The 23,461-nt window shown below is 43.5% G+C and overlaps 2 protein-coding genes across 2 annotated transcripts in view; one reads left to right on the top strand and one right to left on the bottom strand.

The window, feature by feature from the left end:
- LOC309524847 (monocarboxylate transporter 2-like) overlaps positions 1-23,461 on the top strand; it is a 685,265-nt gene that overhangs the window by 312,505 nt on the left and 349,299 nt on the right. The gene's annotated exons all lie outside the window — the stretch shown is intronic.
- The window catches only part of SUCLG2 (succinate-CoA ligase GDP-forming subunit beta), a 218,520-nt gene that overhangs the window by 154,956 nt on the left and 40,103 nt on the right, over positions 1-23,461 (bottom strand). Inside the window, exon 2 of the mRNA XM_082210325.1 lies at positions 8,811-8,952. Coding sequence (XP_082066451.1) covers positions 8,811-8,952 — 142 coding nt within the window. The remainder of the gene's footprint in view (positions 1-8,810; positions 8,953-23,461) is intronic.

The following is a 23,461-nucleotide window of genomic DNA, read 5'->3' as shown; positions in this document are numbered from 1 at the left end:
CAAGTTCCCTGATCGGCTTGGGGTGAATGCTGCAAAATTCTGCCCAGTGGAGACATAGCGATAAGATCTGTCAAGTTTGACTGACATTCATCCGTGCCTTGTTCGTGTGTCAGAAGAAGGAAAAACAGGAAAAAAACGTGTTACTTGACCTTGTCTGCCTTGCCAGCTTCTTGGGGATTCCTACTGACCCTGGGAGGGAGAATTATTAAGTTGGTTTTTGTTCTTAGTTTTACTATGTATTTTCTGTTTTTTATATTGCAATTTTATCTTATGAAGCACCCTAAGATCTATGGATGAAGGGTGGTATATTAATTTAATTTTAATTAATTAATTTATATATATGAATAACCAGGCAAAAACATTCTGGGGTAGTGAAGCAGGGCCTGTGAAAGGTGCAGCAACAGTAAGGCAGGAGCAACGGCCAAGGTTCAGGCGTCCAAGATTAACAGCAAGAGTTCCAAGAATGTGTGGCACTTGCAAAGTTGTTCCAGTGAGTTTTCCTCTTTTTTCTTGACGCGCCACCTCTTCTTGAGGTTTATGTAAATTATGTAAACTATGTATGTGCAAATGCGTATTGACGAACTCACTGAAAAACATTTAAATGTATGTACTTTAAGTGCATATTTTTCGTTCTGTGCACACAAAATGCATGCAATGGGATGGATTGGCGGATTGATGGAGCGTTAAGGAGATCAAAATTAGCTGCTTAGCACATCCCCCACCCACAGGGTATGCTGCTTTTTCAGCAAAAAATGTCTGCTTGCAGAAACGTCTATTTGAACCCAAGGAACTACAGTGGTACCTCAGGTACTTTATTCGTTCTGGAGGTGCGCTCTTAACCTGAAACTGTTCTTAACCTGAGGTGCCACTTTAGCTGATGGAGCCTCCCGCTGCTGCCGCACAATTTGTTTTCATCCCAAAGCAAAGTTCTGAACCCAAGGTACTATTTCTGGGTTAGCGGAGCCTGTAACCTGAAGCATCTGTAACCCAAGGTACCACTGTACACAACCCCGCACAGAGCTCTCCTCTTCTTGACAGTGAATGGGAAAGTTTTCTCACACAGCAGAACCTTCACTCACCCCACCAAATGAAATTCTTGATCAGAGATAGATAGAGGTGGGAATCCAAAATACACAATAATTACTAGCATGGCTCACATCCTAGTATTAAATGCCTTTGTCAAAAAGAACTAACTAAAGGCAGCCCCCCTTCCAGAGAAACCTGCCCTCAGCAAGTCAAAGCCATAAAGGGAAATCTGATCTTACTCTGTTCATGCAGCAAAACCAAAATCTAGCAACTTCAAATGCATCTGCAGCTTGCAAATGTGGTTGTTTATTCACGTTCATTAGAAGTCAATGCCGATATTTTTAGGTTGCTACCTTAATCCCACCTGTCTTCTCTCTCTAAAGAAGTTCAGGCTCATACCTTACACTGACTGAAAGCCCCATGCAAATACTAACGATACATTATGATCGTTCCCTCACAGACGAATTCAGAAGCAAGCTCTCAAATCTCTTGGCTTGTTATGCCATGTTAAATACAGATATAAAAAGACAAAGTTGTTTATTTTGAGCTTCTATCATAAGGGAGATTGGGCATAACAGAGTACTTTCATGATTATACAGAATGTGTTATTTCCTTATTTGTTGGATACTTGCAGGCTCTTGACCTGGAGCATAAAATGACTTAACGCTGACTTATAAGCAGTGCTTCTTATAAAGTCGTTTCAACTAAGAATTGCTTGGAAATGTGCAAAGCCAAAAATCCTTTGGGTTCTGTCTTTTACTAGACAGAATCCCCTTTGCAGTCATGCATTAATGCCATGACTTTAATTTTCTAGTCATCCGCTTTGCTTGGGGTGGGGAGAGTCTATCAACTCCATTAAGCATGTTTACAAATCCTTTTATGTTCTTTCCCCCTTTTTCACTAGCAACTCCCAGCAGTTTTTGGCATATTTTTCAGGGAAACCGTTAATCAAGAAATGTACTAAATACATAGGGCATTCTAACATTGCCACTGACTTTAGTACTGCAGAGGTTTGTATCTGAAGGAACTGTATCCACCACTAAAATTTTCATTTGCAAACAGCAATTTTTGGAAGCTGTTTATTAACTGCAAGCACTGGAAGTCAGGCAAACTATTCCAAGGCTGTCTCTCCCTGGCTCAACGCAGTTGCAACACTTCCCAATCTCTGAATCATGATGAATGAGAGATCATGAGCTCACACGCTCCCCATGCCCCTCAGGCTGGGATGCTATAGTCAGCTGAAACAATAATCAGAATCGGGTTTCAAATATTGATTTACATCGAACTACAGTTAGCATTTGGGACGTGGGTGGTCTAAACCACAGAGCCTAGGGCTTGCCGATCAGAAGGTCGGCGGTTCGAATCCCTGTGACAGGGTGAGCTCCCATTGCTCGGTCCCAGCTCCTGCCAACCTAGCAGTTCGAAAGCACATCAAAATGCAAGTAGATAAATAGATACCACTCCAGCGGGAAGGTAAACGGCATTTCCTTGTGCTGCTCTGGTTCGCCAGAAGCAGCTTAGTCATGCTGGCCACATGACCCGGAAGCTGTCTGCGGACAAACGCTGGCTCCCTCAGCCTATAGAGTGAGATGAGTGTGCAACCCGAGTCGTCCACGACTGGACCTAACGGTCAGGGGTACCTTTACCTTTACAGTTAACATTCAGCATGGTGAAGATCATGCAGGTAGGGAGAGATTCAGACCAGAGAGAAAGGGGAATGCAAGCCAAAGAGGAAAAACCAAAATGAATCCCTTGTGAAGAGACTGAGAATGGTCACATCTGCCCCCAAACCATTAAAGGCCTAATGGACACTCACACATTGTGATCTATGCCAACAAAGGCTCTGGAACAACCAGTGCTGTCAAGTGCATATCCTAATGGGTTTTTTTTTCAATGCCAAGAGAAAATCTTTTGCTTCATCCAAGTATTTTTAAACAACTCCTGTAGTTCAGACCTTTTAGTTTTAAATCTGTTTTTTAAACTTTAGGGTTGTGGTGAACATTCTATTCTATTCAATTCTATATATTATATTATATTATATTATATTATATTATATTATATTATATTATATTATATTATATTATATTATATTATATTATATTATTACCGTATTTTTCGCCCTATAAGACGCACTTTTTCCCCTCCAAAAATGAAGGGGAAATGTGGGTGCGTCCTATGGGGCGAATGCAGGCTTTCGCTGAAGCCTGGAGAGCGAGAGCGGTAGGTGCGCACCGACCCCTCTCGCTCTCCAGGCTTCGCGGACCTCTCCTCAAGCAGCGGGAACGCTCCCACTGCTTGGGGAGAGTTGCTGGCATCCCGAAGCCTGCACGCGCTGATCTCAGCGCGTCCAGGCTTCGCGGATCTCTCCTCAAGCAGCGGGAACGCTCCCGCTGCTTGGGGAGAGTTGCCGGCATCCTGAAGCCTGTGCGTGCTGATCTCAGCGCGTCCAGGCTTCGCGGATCTCTCCTCAAGCAGCGGGAGCCACCGCTGGGCTCCCACGGCTTGCAGAGAGCTGCCTGTTTGGGGGCTGGGGTCGGGGGAAGCTTGGGCTGCCCCAGCCCCGCGCCTGGGGGGGTAATAATTTTTTCCCCTTTATTTCCCCCCAAAAAAACTAGGTGCGTCTTATGGGACGGTGCATCCTATAGGGCAAAAAATACGGTATATTATATTATATTATATTATTATATTATATTATATTATATTATATTATATTATAAGCTCTGTATGCCACCCTTCATCTGAAGATTTCAGGGTGGTTCACAACATAAAATTACAATATAAATAAACACAAAATACCTAATAAGAACAGTGATAAAACAATACCCCTCAAATGAACACATTTAAAAGGACATAGACTGTTAATCAACCAAAGGTCTGGTTGAAGACATGAACACAACTAACCCAGGTTTTTTACTGGTCTTTGCCTGCTTTACCACTTTGTCTATCTTGTGGGCATGGGGAAAGAGAAGACACCCAGTTAAGATGATCTTTCTAGGGAATGCCAGGGTTTTTCAACCCCAGGGTACAGCAGAGAAGCAAGTGTATACCATCTGGGAAATCTACAGAAGTGCAATGGTGGTTTCTGTTTATGTAACTATCATGGCGTCATATCCTGCAATGGCCCAAATGACGTTCTAGATAACTAAATGAAACATACGTTGGTTTGCAGGGATAAGTAGACGAACAACATATCAATTTTGAAATGCATTATTCAGACCGAATTTAACTAAACACAACAAACTGATGCCCCAACAAGCAAGTTAACGACAAGGACTGTGTTAATTAACGGCTTAGTGGAGCATGGCAGTAATTTCATAGCTCTTGCAATTCCCTTTACACTAAAATTCAAAGATGTCTTAAATAATCCAGTTAATTCACTGTGCACTTGATACACTTAAATAAAATGGAACATTATCGCCGCGAATGATGGAAACATGCCTTCAAAGATGGAAGATGCAAGACAGTTCAATGAATGAATCATAAACGTTTTTCCACTGCCATGTGTTTTACTGACAGAGTGATGGAACACTGACAGCAGAATAACAGCAGCAGCAGCAGCGACATAAATAAATTTATATATTTCTTAAAGCTGAAATAGGCCCCTAAGTGGTTTACAAAGTGCAAAAAGCCACAAATATTTAAATATAAGCACCCATAAATAAATCAGGCAATGTTGCTGTTTAGTCGTTTAGTCATGTTCGACTCTTCATGACCCCATGGACCAGAGCACTCCAGGCACTCCTGTCTTTCACTGCCTCCCGCAGCCTCCCGCAGGCAATAAAACAATCCAATTAAACAAAGCAATTTAAAAGGTCAGGAGATCAAGGGAATGCCTATGTAAACAGGTCCATTTTCCAAAGCCAACAGAATGCCAGTACAGATGGGGCTATTGTACTTCAGCAGAGACACCCTCCTCCATCATTGCGTATCATGCTGGTTTTCAGAACTGTTCAAGCCCACTTTGGCTAGGCTCTGAAACTATGTGTTCCCACTATGCATTCCAGTTTCATACAACATTGTTCAGTCACAGCTGGGCTCCTAACGTGCTCCAGTCCATGGACCAACCATGGCCTGCCCAATGTATGAACCCCCACTTCAGAGTCCAGTTTGGGTCGGGTGATTCTCAGAAATGGGGACCTGCAGAGAGATAGGGGAGCTGGCAGAAAATTGTGCAAGCAGAAACGCATCCCATGCTTGACAACTCCAGCCCCTTTGTTATTGCTGTTTGCTCCATGTTTTAAAAACGCAATATGCTTCCCACCCCCCTTCCGATATTAATATCCCTGTAATCATACACTGCAATCAATGGCAATATCATTAATAAACCATGGAAATGCCGAACAGTGAGAACATTACTCAGTCTAGAGATCCGTCTCTTTTTATTATGACAGGCATACAACTAGTTTTCTTTTCAGTCCTATTTATAAAAGCCCTTATCTTATTAAGTAGTATCACATCTCAAGTTAAAAGCAGCGAGTAAAGGTACGCTACAAGATCTTTTTCTGGGCTCAGCAGTCCTTAAAGTGAGCTGATGAGAGAATGAAAAGGGAGAGATTAAAAATGATGAGTTCAGAGCCTCACAGGAGATAATTTTCATTTAATCTGCTGAAGTGGCACACACTGCATTCTGCTGCCTTATTGTCATTGCAATCTGAAGGACTATTACCGAAACAACTTTCACCTATGGAAGAGCAAGGCTGCATATGTAGAGCTTAGTTCTTTAATTTGGAACGCAGCCCTTACCGGCACTAAGCACACAGTTACGAATTGACTTTGAAGTCCCATTAAAGCAGGCATAGGCAAACTCCGGCCCTCCAGATGTTTGGGACTACAATTCCCATCATCCCTGACCACTGGTCCTGTTAACTAGGGACGATGGGAATTGTAGTCCCAAACATCTGGACGGCCAGAGTTTGCCTATGCCTGCATTAAAGCCAATAGGTTTCAAACCAAGGTGTGGGGATAAGAGAAGCCCATGGAGCTCCCGGATACCTCTGCCACTCTTCCAGAATGTTGTATGTGGCTTGAACGGCCTGGAGCCAGACCTGTCCCTGGCTCAGTTCTTAACTATGAGTGCCTGTGTGTCTTCCCAATTGACCTGAATTAATCGTACGACAAGAGCACAAAGAAGCCAAGACAGATGGCACTTGCCCAATCTTCACATGTGTGACAGGCTGGGCAGAAATCATGTTGCCCTTCATAAAACAGGGAAAGGAAAGGTGAGACTTCACCACAAGACTTCATTCCGCCCCACTCCTTTACCCCAGAGGCACTTAGTACAAGCTGCTGCCCAGTATGTGGTGGCCAAAAGAACATATAAGGGAAGACTCATTATACTATGAGAATCTTTAGTAAGCTACTTTGGAGCTATAAAGCAGGATAAAAGTGCTCAATGAAATGCTAGGATTCCAAACCAACTAGAGTGGTACCTCGGGTTAAGTACTTAATTCATTCCGGAGGTCCGTTCTTAACCTGAAACTGTTCTTAACCTGAAGCACCACTTTAGCTAATGGGGCCTCCTGCTGCTGCCGTGCCGCCGGAGCACAATTTCTGTTCTCATCTTGAAGCAAAGTTCTTAACCTGAAGCACTATTTCTGGGTTAGCAGAGTGTGTAACCTGAAGCGTATGTAACCCAAGGTACCACTGTACCTGACTGATTTCAGAAGCTTCCCCATGACATTATGGTACTGGATTGTGCACGTTTCGTGCACAAAACATTTTGTTTTGTTTTGTTTTGATTTGATTTCCATTCTGTTTCATGTCTACATGACACATGCAGCTATTCGGGGATTTGGAGTGACGCATCAGACATTAAGCTCTGTTTCCCCTTTTCCTTGAACCCAGGTGTGACTGTGGACATTCTAAACAGGTATCAGGAGTCAGAAATGAGATGGCTGAAATTCAATTACTCGATCAATATATTTGTGGATGGGGACAAAGTTGACCATGAAATAGTCAACTCTGGTTTGGATGACATTGCACTATTCCTAAAACTGGGTTCACAGCAACAGAGTGTTGTTAGGTGGATGTTCATACAAGTGTGATCTGCTGGCAATATCTAGGTTAGATTCCTGCTACATGGGGTCAGCTATGCAGACTTCAGGTGATGTTTTTAAGCACCAGGTAAAAGCAGCTTTGATTTCCTGGCTTTTAATTGCCTTTGGTGGTTTCCCTGTTGATTTTGATGGTTTTACTGTTGGAACATTTTTTATTGCTATTGTTTGACAGTTTCTTTACCTGGTGATCCAAGGACTTTTACGCAGAAATGTAACAAACATAAAATAAACTACTTAGCAATGGCTTGCAGCACAGTCCTATGCAGGTTTTTGCAGAAATAAGCCCCAGAGTCTAGAAACTTGCTACTTAATAATAGTAATAATATTTAGATGTATTAGTCACTTATTACCAAGGTTTCCAAGCGACTTACATAAACATAAACACATTATATCATTAAAAATTCATATAAACCATTAACATTAATACTGCAAACACCTACAATTCACATGTGCACAGGGAGACCACCCCCACCCCCTGGCATAACAGCCAAGGGGAGTTTTGGCAGCACACTAACAACATAACAAAATCAGCTCAGTAAATAAGAATGCAGAGATGTAGACTTGCATACATATCTAGTAACCAGCTAATGGCATCTGGCAGCTTGGTCACCATGCAGACTAAGCAACAATTCCTCCCGCCAGCCACACTTTCTTTTTTCATTTATTTATTTTTTAAAGTACACGTGGGACCTGGCAACACAAGACTGTAGTACCCTCATTATCTAACAGCATGTTTCTTGCTTAGGGGCCTAGGCAACCAGCCCTGCCCCATTCTGGAATGCCATTCCATTCTCTCCTACACACCACTTTCCTTTTCCAACTGATAGTCAACACTTCATAATTAGTGAGCATGCTCATTTCACATTGGGGTTTTTTTTGTGGGGGAGGTTGCCCCCTTTGGTGGATTTTTTATTTTTTTATTTTCTAAGATTCTGCAATACTGGGGTCCCCAGCCCTACCCTAAGTATAGGATTAAAAGGTAAAGGGACCCCTGACCATTAGGTCCAATCGTGAGGTTGCGGCGCTCATCTCGCTTTATTGGCCGAGGGAGCCGGCGTACAGCTTCCAGGTCATGTGGCCAGCATGACTAGGCTGCTTCTGGCAAACCAGAGCAGCGCACGGAAACGCCGTTTACCTTCCCGCTGGAGCGGTACCTATTTATCTACTTGCACTTTGACGTGCTTTCGAACTGCTAGGTTGGCAGGAACAGGGACTGAGCGACGGGAGCTCACCCCACTGTGGGGATTCAAACAGGCCAACCTTCTGATCAGCAAGTCCTAGGCTTTGTGGTTTAACCCACAGCGCCACCCGCGTCCCGCCCAAGTATAGGACTATCCCTCCTGTTTATCAGTGGTCCCAGTTTGTCTACAATCCTGTCAGTGCTCACTATCCAAGTTTGCTGTTTAGCAGGACTGATAGCAAGAAAGGGAAATGAAATTCTGGAAAAGTCATATTGAGCAACAGCATCTGCTGTTCTGCACTACACTACACGTTCCGTTATATATGTATATATGCTGACACTCAGAGCCTCTGGGACTAAATGGAATAAAGATTGCATTTGAAACCATGTTCGTTATCTTTATATATTTCCGATCCCTAGAATAAAAACGTGTCTTCGCTTCAAAGACCGTATGCAACATGTATGCAACGATATATTTGCAGCACAACATAATTTTCCAGACTGGTTTACAGCCTCTGCAGGTTTCACTTCATTACTAGTCAACTTACTTAGTCTCTTAGCAGCCTCAAGAGCATCATTTGCAGTGTCAGCCACGAAGAATCTCTGAACTGTGACCCCATGATCAGCCATCAGTTTCTTACTCTGGTATTCCTGCAGGTTTAGCCATCGTCTAGGGGCCAACTGAACAGCCTACAGAAATGAGATGGGGAGGAGATCACAATGTTCATTATGAGCAGTTCATGCAGCAGTCAACAGAGCTATTAAGCAGCATAGTTGTGGTCACCTGCAACCCGCAATAAACAAGGCTAGGAAATAACTCTTTAAGATTTTTGCATAGAGTACACTGTATGCATGTTTATGAGCAAAATATTCCGCATCCTTAGAAGAAGGCGTTTAGATGGCACCAGTGTATGGTACAGTACTTCTTAATTTTATCCAGGTGTGCTCTAGCTTCTGTGAAATAAATTGCATCTTGATGGTTTCCCTCTCCCAAGCTCCCAAAGCACAAAACATCGTTATCAGGTTATTAGATTAGGTTGTTCACGCTTCCATCCAGACAAGTCCCAGTCACAATATTGGGGTTTATTCTTGTGTAACTGTGAGATTTTCAGTCTTAATTTCAGTGCAGTTCTCACCTGAGTTTCAGACTTTCCAAGCATCCCCAAATGAACAAGAAACGTAATTTTTTTTAAAAAAAGGCATCAGGGCCAAACAGGTTCTAAATAAAATCTATATTAAAAAAATGAGAGCCACTGTGATCTAGCAGATATTTCATCCATATCCACTGATGGATATCTAGTGGAGTACTGGTTAGGGAGCCCTGTGCTGCAATCCTTCATCAGCCATGAATTTGTTATGTGCTCCAAATCTGGCTACTTCTCTCCTCGGCTATGCTCCTAACTCCTTCCAATTGTGGCTGAATTGTGCAGAAAGAGAAAAAGAAGAGGGGGGGGGAGGAGACAGAGAAACCTTTGCATGGAACTGAAGAGGGTTGAATTTGCTGTTAAATTTCTATTTCCTATACAGCTGAAGATCTGAAAATATAAGGAATGGGGCAAGTTGGCTCTCAGTGCCAAACACAATGAACGCTTAAGATCTAGCCTACTATTACAATCTTGTAACAGCATGGATTCTTCTAGCGCCACAACTATTTCAGATTTTGCTGCTATAATCACTTTCAAGTTGACCTAAAATTAGAACCTGATCAGCTTAAGCAGCTTCTTCAAGCCCTATGATCCTGTGCATACTTACTTTAAAAAAATAAAAATGATGCTATTTAAATATTTGTGAGCATGGCTACATTTGACACTAGTTCAAACCAAAATCCCAAGATTAAAAGGTGTCATAGATCTTGAACCATAGTCCCTGGGCCTCATCCCCTTTGCCACTCAGGCATCAGTCAGGCCATATAACCACCACACATTATCATGCTGGGATAGCTCAGTCGGCAGAGCATGAGACTCTTAATCTCAAGGCTGTGGGTTCGAGCCCCACGCTAAGCAAAAGATTCCTGCATTGCAGGGGGTTAGACTCAATGACCCACATGGTCCCTTCCAATTCTATGAAGGGCTCTGTGGCGCAAGGGATCAGTATGTCTGTCTGTTAACTAGAAGGTTGGTGGTTCAAACCCATCCAGGGATAGCTGTGGGCAAGATTCCTGCATTGCAGGGGGTTGGACAGGGTGACCCTTGGCTTCTCTTCCAACTCTACAATTCTATGCCCCCGGAGGCCAAAATTGTGAACTACACAAACTCTAAACTCCATCCAACCACTGCCTGCTCCACCTGGAAAACCAAACTTCAAGCTACGCCACACGCAGCCCAGTGTTCAACATATACTATGTAAGGAATGGGGATCCTGTGGCTCTCTAGATGTTGATCAACTCCCGTTTCCGTCAGCGCCAACCAGCACGGCCACTGGTCGCCAAAAGTGAGAGCTGTAGTACCGACAACATTTGGAAGAAGAAGAAGAGGAGGAGGAGGAGGAGGAGGAGTTTGGCTTTGATATCCCGCTTTATCACTACCCTAAGGAGTCTCAAAGTGGCTAACACTCTCCTTTTCCTTCATCCCCCACAACAAACACTCTGTGAGGTGAGTGAGGCTGAGAGACTTCAGAGAAGTGTTACTAGCCCCAAGGTCACCCAGCAGCTGCAGGTGGAGGAGGGGGAAGCGAACCCAGTTCACCAGATTACAAGTCCACTGCTCTGAACCACTACACCCTGCACTATATGATACTGTCTAAGTTGCTAGCTGTCTGAGCAACTTAGAGGTCCTGGACACGCCTGCTACAAATTCTCACTTGCTTATCCATCCTGAAACCTTGCTAACTCAACGTGCAAGGCTAACCCGCCCTTTCGCCCCCAACGCTGAGTATGCCAGTTCTTCCCTTGTACTCTTCCACATGCTTGCGTTATCTGGCATACGGGTGCGACCCTGAAAAGGATTGGCCCCATAATGAGTTACTGACAATCATGTTAGAAGTCACAGTAAGGGCATAAGAACAGCCCTAGTGGATCAGGCCAGAGGCCCATCGAATTAATCATCCTGTCTTCACAGAGGCCTATGGGAAGCCTACAAGAAGGACCCAAGTACAACAGAGCTCTCTAAATTTGTGATGCCCAGTACAGCGGTACCTCGGGTTAAGTACTTAATTCGTTCCAGAGGTCCGTTCTTAACCTGAAGCACCACTTTAGCTAATGGGGCCTCCTACTGCTGCTGTGCTGCCAGAGCATGATTTCTGTTCTCATCCTAGAATCCTAGAATCATAGAGTTGGAAGAGACCAGAAGGGCCATCGAGTCCAACCCCCTGCCAAGCAGGAAACACCATCAGAGCACTCCTGACATATGGTTGTCAAGCCTCTGCTTAAAGACCTCCAAAGTAGGAGACTCCACCACACTCCTTGGCAGCAAATTCCACTGTCGAACAGCTCTTATTGTTTGCATTTCACCATCTTCTCCTCTGAGTGACCCCACTGTTTCTTTGTTCTTCCTTTTGCTACGAACATACCCATAGAAGCCTTTTTTGTTGCTTTTAACCTCTCTAGCAAGCCTGAGTTCATTCTGTGCTTTAGCTTTTCTGACTTTGTGTCTACACGTGCTGGCTATTTGTTTGAATTCCTCTTTGGTGGTTTCCCCCCTTTTCCATTTTTTGTACACATCCTTTTTAAATCTTAACTCAGTTAAAAGTTCTTTAGATAGCCACCCTGGCTTCTTTAGGCACCTTCCATGTTTCCGTCTCATTGGTATTGCCTGACGTTGTGCTTTTAGTATCTCCCTCTTAACAAACTCCCAGCCATCATGAACTCCCTTTCCTTTTAGTATTACTGTCCATGGGATCTCACCCAGCACTTCCCTAAGTTTTATGAAGTCGGCTTTCTTAAAGTCAAGAAATTGAGTCCTAGTATGCTTGGCTGCTCCTTTCCGCTGTATAGTAAACTTCAGAAGAGCATGATCACTCGCGCCTAATGATCCTTCCACTTCTACCCCACTAACCAGGTCATCAACTTTGGTTAGGACCAGATCTAAAATGGCTGTTCCTCTTGTTGCTTCTCCCACTTTCTGGACAATGAAGTTGTCTGCAAGGCCAGTGAGGAATCTGTTTGACCTTATGCTCTTGGCTGAGTTTGACATCCAACAAATATCCGGGTAATTGAAGTCCCCCATTACTACTATCTCCCTTCCTTTTGCATGCTTGGCCATCTGTTCCAGGAAGGCATCATCTATGTCCTCCGTTTGGCTAAACTCCCACAATGAGGTCCCTGTTATTCTTCTCTCCCTTAATTTTGACCCAAATGCTCTCACTTTGGCTTTGAGGTTCTAAATCTTGGATCTCTTCACAGGTATACACATCCCTGACATATAACGCCACTCCTCCTCCTTTCTTGTCTGGTCTGTTTCTCTGAAATAGATTGTATCCTGAAGCAAAGTTCTTAACCTGAAGCACTATTTCTGGGTTAGCTGAGTCTGTAACCTGAAGTGTATGTAACCTGAAGCGTATGTAACCCGAGGTACCACTGTAGCTGGTATTCAGAGGCGTGTTGCCTCCAACCATAACCAGTCCTCCATCCATTTGTCCATTCCTCTTTTAAACCCATACAAGCTGGTGACCCTCGTTGCCTCCCATGGGAGGGGGCGTCATAAGGGTGTCATATGACCATGTAAAAGTATTTCCCTTGGTCTGCCCCACATCTTTCAGCAGTCAGCTTCATGGGCTGCCCCTGAGTTCTAGTATTATGAGAGAGGGAGGAAAAACCTGCTGTAAATAGCAATGAGAAGTCAACCTAAGCAACTGGAGTACTACCCAGCCGTGCTGTAATTACATTCTATGTCCTGTGGAAGACATCCTCCTTATGGAGAGATGAACTGTGCCCCTCTGGGAGCTAACCTGCTAGAATCAAGCAGCTGTTCATCAAGCAAAAAACCACTATTGGTCCACCAGCTGAGACAAAACAGACACATAGGAATTATTTATTAGATTAATACTGCAATGTGTTTATATCTATCTATCTATCTATCTATCTATCTATCTATCTATCTATCTATCTATCTCCACACACACACACACACACACACACACACACACACAGTGGGAGAAGCAGGTTCTTTCTCGACAGCTTTGCATTACAGGGGGAAAAAGTAATTATCCCACAGCTATATACGTCTATGGCTTGCATGCAATATTAAAGCCTTATATCAAAAGCAGCCGCCCATCTGCTGCTGCCTCTACATGGACCACGACCATCAAAACATACAAGTTTTGTAGGATGCAATAAATAGGCAGCGCCACAAAAAAGTGAATAACACAAAACAGTAAGAACGTGTTGACTTCCCTTGCAATAAACTGGCGTTTAAAGAGTATATTTGGAGATATATTTATTTATTCAATCTACACAGGAGGGCTGGAGCTGGAACGAAAAGCTTTGTTATGTGCAAGGAACACTGTATGAGAGAGAGAGAGAGAGAGAGAGAGAGCGCTCTACAGGCTCTCAAATGCCTGGGAATGCTACACAGAGTGAATCTTCCATGGAGGGAGCACTTTATGGCCCAGTTGGAATGTACGCAGCTCAGCTTATTCAAGCATGAGATGAACAAGCCTCGAACCTCCCTTTTGTGTTCTCAGCGCACCACAATTCAACATTTCCAAAAATGTTCCTCTTTAGTTGACTGACATTGGTTGACTGACATTCAGTTGACTGACATTGGTTGACTGACATTCAATGCCCTTTAAAAATGTCCCGGGGCAGGAGGGGTAATTAGGTTGCTCTTGTTTTTAATTTTGATTATGTATTTTGTGGTTTTATATTGTGGTTTTATCCTGTGAACTGCCCTGAGACCTGTGCGTATAGAGCGGTATACAAATTGTTATTATTCTTAATTTCCCAGGCTAATTGACCATCGTTTCTAATGCCCCAGTCAGGAAACTTCTGATTACCAGGTTCAGAGCATGCCAGGATCTTAAGCCAACTCCAAACCATGGTTCATGATCGTGGCTCATTCTGGTCTTAGCTGGTGTAGTCTCCCTAGCTTGGACATAAATGGAACTAATGGTACCCAAGAAGATTTGCTGCCTCCAACTGGCTAGTAGCTAATCATGGCTAGTAGCTAATCCTAGCCTTCTGCTCCATGAATATCCCTAACCCTCTTTTAAAGCCATCAGAGTTTGTGGCCGTCTCCTGTAGGTGCAGGTTCCATGGTTAAATTATGTGCTGTGTGACAAAGTACAGTGGTACCTCAGGTTAAGAACTTAATTCGTTCTGGAGGTCCGTTCTTAACCTGAAACTGTTCTTAACTTGAGGTACCACTTTAGCTAATGGGGCCTCCCGCTGCCACCACGCAATTTCTGTTCTCATCCTGAGGTAAAGTTATTAACCCAAGGTACTATTTCTGGGTTAGCAGAGTCTGTAACCTGAAGCGTCAGTAGCCTGAAGCGTCCGTAACCCGAGGTACCACTGTACTTTTTTTTCTTTGTCCTGAATCTTCCAACATTCAGCTTCACTGGAGGTACAAGAGTACTAGCACTATGAGAGAGTGTAAAAAAAACACAACTTTTCTCTATCCAACATTATAAACTTCTAACATGTCACCCACAACTTTTCTCTAAGCTAAAAAGTCCCAAATGAGATGCCTCAATTGGCTCTTGCTTGCAGAACCTGACAAAGACAGGCTGTGATGCTAACTTCAAAATGACCCAGAGATATACAGACTTTGGCTTGCCTTGGGCTGCCCAAAAATCCTAATGAGCTTCCAAGGCTCTGGACCATTCTGAAATGCATCCTCCCAACAGGAAGAGGTCTGGACCTTTTCCATATCCTGCTATTCTTACAAGATGCCTCTGCTGCCTCCACAGCGCAGTTCAGACCAGCCCCAGTCCAATGTTGAAGCTCGAAGCTAAGGAAGAAAGTGAAGGGAAACTGACCCTGGCTTTGGGTTTTTTATTTCAAAGACAGCTTCAGAGGCTCAACGCATCTCAGAACAGGCTACATACTGATTCCCAAGACTGAGGCTGGAAAGATACATCCTCGTCTATGAAGTTGACATGCGCTTGCAAGGCGCTCGTAGGGCTTCCTGGATGCAGTTCCTCACAGACAAGCTCTCCTTCAGCCTTGAGGGCTTTTAGATGCAAAGCCGGGAATCAACACTCAGGAGAAAATGAGCTCAGGCACTTCCTCAGAAGCAGGCAACCCACCTCTCAATGGAAGAGGAAAGGAAGGAGGCATGTGGCTTAAATGACAGTCAGTGGTACCTCGGGTTACATAGGCTTCAGGTTACATACGCTTCAGGTTACAGACTCTGCTAACCCAGAAATATTACCTCAGGTTAAGAACTTTGCTTCAGTATGAGAACAGAAATCATGCTCTGGTGGCACGGCAGCAGCAGGAGGCCCCATTAGCTAAAGTGGTGCTTCAGCTTAAGAACAGTTTCAGGTAAAGAACGGACCTTCGGAACGAATTAAGTACTTAACCCGAGGTACCACTGTAATAGGCAGTTGCTGTCTAGTCAACAGAGAGCCCTTGCTGATGGGCTGGGGAAGGCCCCTCAAACCCTCCAACAGCAATTTGCAAACCTGGTGAGAGTCACAACCCTGCTTATTTAGGTTCGGAAACTCCCGGCTGCCATCTGAAAGGCAAGAATAAAATGTGTAAGACCAAAAAAAAAAAAAAAAGGCAATGCACATTTTTACTACGGTTTTCCTTTCTTTTCTATTTTTTGCCCTTTAGATGATGGCTCAGCGTGCACAGTATTTGCCGAATACAGGCTGAAATTGACATTTGCTGAAGCTCTCGCAAACTAAGTTATTTCCTTTCTGCCCCACTCTGGGTAAAGAAGCGCAGCTTGGCTTTGTGCATGGGCCCGTGCATGGGAGCCTGCCAACGTCCCCCCTCCGCGTACAACCGCTTTGAGCGAGCGCCAGGCTCCGCGCGGCAGTAGGGGAATGGAGTTGCACAGATGCTTAGAGCTGTCAGAGGTGACCTTGAGGCTCGCAGCCAAGTTCGCTGCACAGTTAGCTGGGGTTTGTGACAGGCTCTTTGTTTGCCTCTGCAACTAAGGAGCAGCAGGAACGAGGACCTCTGGGGGCAACTAACAAATGGGGCTGGAGGAGCAAGATGCATTTGAGGCGGAGGCAGAAAAGAACGCATCGCTTAACCTCAAGTCACTCAAGGTCTTGTGCGCTGGGGGGGGACAAAGGAAGCAAAAAAGAAAGGTCCGTTTTTGAAAATCTCGTCTCCCTCTCTATAAAAACTGCAACACTAAATGAACATGATGGGTTTGCAATAAAATGGGAGGGAATGAAGGGAACAGATAATCAGCTTTTTATCCTTTCACTACAATCCTATGGGTCAGTTTTGGCATTCTGCTCACTCGGGTTTCTGCAGGCACCTTTCCACGCCTGTATTTGTCTTGTTTTGTAACCTTTTTAAGATCATGACTGCTGCCCAATGACTGTTCATTTAGAAACATTCACGAGTCCTGGAAAAAGCTTTCTAAAACAGAGACCAGCTTTTCCCAACCTGGTGGCGCTCCAGATGTTTTGAACTGCAGCTCCCACTGACTGTTGGCTGGGGCTGTTGAGAGCTATACAGTGGTACCTTGGGTTACAGATGCTTCAGGATACAGACGCTTCAGGTTGCAGACTCCACTAACCCAGAAATAGTACCTCGGGTTAAGAACTTTGCTTCAGGATGAGAACAGAAATCGCGTGGCGGCAGCAGGAGGCCCCATTAGCTAAAGTGGTACCTCAGGTTGAGAACAGTTTCAGGTTAAGTACGGACCTCCGGAACGAATTAAGTTCTTAACCTGAGGTACAACTGTAGTCCAAAAACGTCTGAACGGCACCAGGCTGAAGGTTGACACTGGCCATTACGATTAATGTCACAGATGTAAAAGTACCATGCACATCTTCAATGTCATTAAAACACCACGGGAATATATTTAAATTATTCTTGCATTGCAGTAGATTGAACTAGATGACACTTGGAGTCCCTTCCAACTCTACAATTCTATGATTCAATGAAAACATCTTGCAAAATATCAAACCTATGAAACCTTAAAATGAGCTATGGGGAACCTGTGGCCCTAATTAGGTGACCAGGTCTCCTCAATTGGGTCATAATGTGGCTTGTGCTAAACCACACCAACCTGACACCGCAGGACTTCTATGGAAAGTGAAATTCAAAAGGAAGACCCAGGAGAGGGTCTCCAAATTCTTTCCAGCTACTAGAATCAATAACTTTTCCACTTTTCGACATTTTTCTTGTCACCAAAGCTGTCAAAGTGGCCCTCCAGAGGGTGGGATAATCCGGATCCAGCCTCTGGCAGGATTCCATTTCTCAGCCCTGCCTTCTCAAACAAGAAGTTAGCAACTATTTCTGCATGGTGAATGTCGCTTTTTATGCGTTTATTGGTTGGTTGGATGTAGCCAGCTCTATTGTTTATACTGTGCTGCAAATCACTTTGAGACGCTTTTGCGAGTAAAGCTATTGATAAATATAAATGATCATAGGTACTTTAAACATTTTAAATTACAATTCAATAAACAAGAAAACCTTTCAGTTTATAAGAAGTTGTGCCAGGGCTTTCCATGTTCATTCAATGTTGGGAAATTAAATCTATGAAAGGGTATGCCCTTAACATATGCATTTTTTTAGACAGTATTTCTACGACATCCAATCCTGTGGTTAGTTCCACTACCTTGGTGCTGGGTGGCTTGCAAGTGACAGGGTGGCGATCCCAGATTTGCCTGCTCTCTGAATCAGACAAACAAGAGTTTATGCAAATGAAAATCCCATTCCAGGTTCAGTGCTGAACTGAAAAGCGATACCATCCACGGCAAAACATCATAAGGTGTCTTCTCTTTGAGCCAATTAAGTGAGAGAATGAACAGGATGGAGACTAACATTGTGCTAGTGCCAGAACGATGTCACCCATGCAGTGTGAGCTGTTGTGATTCCTCAACCCCAGCCCTCCCTAGGATACAGGTGAGGAGAAAAACGAGCAGTGCTGCTTGGGGCAGAGGGTCCCTCTGTACCTTCCACAGAATAGGGCACGCTCCAATAACAGCCACATGCCCTTTTCACAATAGAAGCAAACACTTGCAGAATCAGACAAGGGCCTTTTAAGACAGAACGTCTTCCAAGACGCAGGACCAAGTACAATATAATCCTAACCGGTCCTCAGAAGATTTCAGGTGGCCTCAACTCTCCCCTGAGAGAACATCTCTCCATAGCAGAGGTAGGGGAGGCTCACTGGAAGCTGTCCAGGGTCCTGATTTCTTTCACCTCCGCTTAAAGAGACCTGACCAGGCTTTGCCTCTTACCTTACCTGCTTCACTCTAAAGCTACTGAAATATCAGGACAACTAAAAAAATAAATAAATGCATTGCATCATATAGTCAATAAGTCCCTGCTTCATCACCAAATAGGACATGGGATAAATCAGAATAGCTTATTAGAAGACAACAGATGAAAGCTATTTTGGAAAGTAAAATATTATGTGAGCCATTTTGCAGCTACATTCAAGAAATATGAATTCTTGTCAAAGCCCACAGCTATAGTACTTTCTCCCTTCACAGATTTTCATTTAGTCATTGGCCAAGTTCTTAATATATGCTCAGAACATACAAGTGCACACTCACGTTCACAATTACCAAACTTTGCGGATTAGTTGCTAGGCATAGGATTCTGGGAGAGAATAAACCCAAAAGGAAGGTACAATGGAGGGTACCATTGGTACTCCTGCTGGTACTCCTGCCCCCCCACCCACTTGCCAGGGAAAGGATGAGAGAAACCACTGAGATGGTGCATAGAAGCAAGGGATTTGAAGTGTCTGCCATTTTCCTGATCCTGATTATTGGTTCAGCTAAGTTACCACAGTTCCTCATATATTCTCTGCCTCCCTACCTGAAAATAATTGGGATTATTTCTTAATCCGATGCAAACTTTGGAGAGCAACCCCATTACTGAACACCGTAATATTTGAAGAATTCTTAAGGTCACTTTTCACTTTTGTAATGCACATTTTGAGCTTGTACAGGATCGCAAAATAAACTAGTTTCCTTTTATTACTTACCAGTAAAATAATTATATCACCTTTCTGCATAGAGCTCCCAAGCCCATTTACAATAGAATCTTACAGCAAGTTTAGCAAGTTGAAACATTTACTTGGAAGTAAGGCAGGCAACTAATCTTGAGAATGACAGTATAAAGAAATCATCAGAAGTCTTAGCACATTGTCAATTGAAAGACAGAAACACACACGCCAGGCATTCTTATTTATCAACATTTCCCTTTGTGGACCATAAAAAACATTCCAATCGTCAAGCAAACACTTTCCATCCTGAATTTCAACTGAGACAGGATTTCAATCAGGATTTTTCACAATACACAAACTCCTTGTGATAAATGAACTACCGGTGAAGATGAATGAATGCAGCCTACCCCTGCATACAACAGTCATTGATTATCTGTATACTTTGGAAATTGCTGGAAATTGACTGTGTATTAAAAGCTCTGCAGAGCTAAAGAAAACATGTTTAAAAGTTACATTACAAGCTTCAGAGAAATAGAACCTCTCTCTGAAAAGAAGAAAAATATCCCTCCGATGAAGAACAGCTATCCAAATGGTTCACATTGCGGTTTTCACATCCTATCGAAGCAAGTAATATTAAAGGATTTTTATTTTATTTTTTAAAAGTGGGTGAAATATTTAAGGAAAGCACAAAAATGATTTACCATACCTTGAATGTGAGGGAGGAAGCTCACTATTTTGTCACCAGGCTGTTTCAAACGGGCACTGCAAATCTGATTTTCTTTCTTTTCCAGATATATTTTATTAAATGTCCAGAAATTCCACATATACATAATACCTTTTTCTTTTGTTTTGTCGAATTCCCATCCCATTTTCAATGGTGTTTCCTTATTTCTCCCCCCGATGCACCCTAACTTCTCTCTCTTATATTAAAACGGTAACACACTAATGCAAACCTGATCTTCAATGTAGATCTTCTTGGCGCTCAAAATACTACCATAGACATCTGTTTGGTCACTGCAGGATGAGGCTGTTGGAGTAGATGGGCCACTGGCCTAATCCAGCAGGATCTTCTTATGATCTTATGAGCTAGTGTGGCCAAAGCATCTTGCCGTCCTCTCCAAAAAAAAACACCTTCTAAAAGATATTGATGGTCCCTCATAATCAAAGGATCAACCAATCATCATCTAAGGGCACATTCCAGCATGGTAAAAAGCATGTGAGAAGGTTGTTTGTGGAGCAAAGCTGGTGAGAGGGTGTGGCTTTCAGAGAAGGGGCGTGGCCTAGCAATGGGTGTGGCCTGAGAAAAAGCCCTAGGGTTGGGTACAAGATTCTGGACAGCCAAATTTAGCCACAGTGCCTGAGGACTCCGCACACCTGATCCAGGCAAACAGCTTTCCGCTTCTTTATATTGATTAATCCAGGCATAGGCAAACTCTGGCCCTCTAGATGTTTTGGGACTATAATTCCCACCATCCCTAGCTAACAGGGCCAGCGGTCAGGGATGATGGAAATTGTAGTCGCAAAACATCTGGAGGGCCAGAGTTTGCCTAGCAATGTATATCTAAAGGAGCGTCTCCACCCCCACCGTTCTACCCGGAAACTGAGGTCCAGCGCCGATGGTGAGAAGCCAAGTTACAGGGAACCAGGCAGAGGGCCTTCTTGGTAGTGGCACCCGCCCTGTGGAACGATGTCAAAGAGAAAAACAACTACCAGACTTTTAGAAGACATCTGAAGACAGCCCTGTTTAGGGAAGCTTTTAATGTTTGATGAAATTACTGTATTTTAATATTTTGTTGAAAGCCGCCCAGAGTGGCTGGGGAAGCCCAGCCAGATGTTGTTGTTGTTTAGTCGTTTAGTCGTGTTCGACTCTTCGTGACCCCATGGACCAGAGCACGCCAGGCACTTCTGTCTTCCACTGCCTCCCGCAGTTTGGTCAAACTCATGCTGGTATCCAAACATTTTGTCCTCTGTCGTCCCCTTCTCCTTGTGCCCTCAATATTTCACAACATCAGGGTTTTTTCCAGGGAGTCTTCTCTTCTCATGAGGTGGCCAAAGTACTGGAGCCTCAGCTTCACGATCTGTCCTTCCAGTGAGCACTCAGGGCTGATTTCCTTAAGAATGGAGAGGTTTGATCTTCTTGCAGTCCATGGGACTCTCAAGAGTCTCCTCCAGCACCATAATTCAAAAGCATCAATTCTTCGGTGATCAGCCTTCTTTATGGTCCAGCTTTCACTTCCATACATCACTACTGGGGAAACCATAGCTTTTACTATACGGACCTTTGTTGACAAGGTGATGTCTCTGCTTTTTAAGATGCTGTCCAGGTTTGTCATCGCTTTTCTCCCAAGAAGCAGGCGTCTTTTAATTTCGTGGCTGCTGTCACCATCTGCAGTGATCATGGAGCCCAAGAAAGTAAAATCTCTCACTGCCTCCATTTCTTCCCCTTCTATTTGCCAGGAGGTGATGGGACCAGTGGCCATGATCTTCGTTTTTTTGATGTTTTTTGATGTTGAGCTTCAGACCATATTTTGCACTATCCTCTTTCACCCTCAATAAAAGGTTCTTTAATTCCTCCAGATGAGCGGGGTATAAATAATCTATCTATCTATCTATCATCTATCTATCTATCGATCTATCTAGCTAGCTAGCTAGCTATCATCTATTTATTTATTTATTTCCTATGCCTAGATTAATCTCACAGCAGTATGTTTGTGCAAATCAGTGTGCAGGAAACATACAAAGCTAAGCATGGCCCACGCTACAAATGTGCCAGATATTTGCAAAGACCACGAACCAACCTTCCTCGCATGTCGCACGCATGAGAGCTGTAAAATAACTTTTACGTTTGAAATGAAGCCCTAGATTTCTCAGACCATCCCTCTGGCAGCGTAGCCCCCTGGAGACTTACTAAACAGGCTGCTTTCATTTGGCAGGGAATCAAAGCAGCATGTGAATCTAGCTTTTGCATCAGGTACCTGCCAGCTGTACTACTCATTCTGACAATCCCTTCCTGCCACTGCGTGCTGCTGTCAAGAACCTCCATGTCCTCTGCAGCATTATGCCAGAGGTAGCCATGCAGTCTGGCCTGGCCGTGACAGATGGACAGCAGGGGAAACCAGGGTTCGAACAAGGTTCATTGGATGTCACCTGAGATTTACTTAGAAGAGAGCAATGTGTGTCTGTCTGTGATATATCTTTTTAAATATATATATATATATATATGCATTTCCATTTCATTCAAAACAGAGGACACCATCTTCTCACAGTGTGTTTTTATTTTAAAAACATTACGCTGAGAATTGATCTTTTGCTTCTAAGTAGAAAATTCTAATAATAATAATGTACATAATAATGTACATAAATATTTAAAGGTCTGTGTGGTGTATTTGGTTTTTTTGCACAAAGATGTGGAATTTTTTATTTTATTTTTGCTGCTTTACTGCTTAGTTAGAACTGTGTGATTCACAGAAAGGCAGGATATAAATATTTAAAATGAGATAAATGTTAGGAAAGTCACTTAAATAACACAGATGGGAGTCCAGAGAGAAAAGTTCCGGTAACACTTTACTGAGCAAACTGAGCCAAAAAAGGAGTATAATTCGAAGAGAAAGGAACAGAGAGGTTTCGTCTCAGGCCTTGTACACAAGCAAGGAGATGTTCAACCAAACATACAGCAACATATCAACCCATCTCCCTCTTGGCTAGTTGACTGTAACACTAACAAAATTAACCCTTACGTCATGCACAGAATGATCCCTGCTGTTGTACTTCCAACAATTAATAAAAAGAGCTTTGCTGGATCACCACAAAGGCACATCTAATCCAGAATCATGATTATCACAGTTGTCAACCAGATGCCATTATCCATGAGGCTTTGTTCTACAGCTTCTCTCTGTAAAGACTGAAATAAAAAAGGATGGCAAGAACCTTTTCCTTGTCTTTATACTCTCCTGGGCAACCAGTCAGGAGCCGCCAACAGCATCCTGACATTCATAAACATATCCTCCATGAATTTGTTCACCACACATGCCCCTTGGGTAGCTGTAAGCATCCTTCTCAGAAGATCAAGGCTGAATTTCTGAAATCTTTACATTCAAGCCTTCATTTGCATTTGTTAAGACTATAAACCTGGGGTGGAGACTATGGCCCTTCAGATGTTGGGACTCCCATCA

Source organism: Podarcis vaucheri (assembly GCF_965113315.1).
Source record: "Podarcis vaucheri genome assembly, chromosome: 2".
In the NCBI taxonomy this organism is placed as follows: Eukaryota; Metazoa; Chordata; class Lepidosauria; order Squamata; family Lacertidae; genus Podarcis; species Podarcis vaucheri.
Note: the sequence above shows the minus strand (reverse complement) of the source record. Positions and strands in the feature narration are given on the sequence as shown.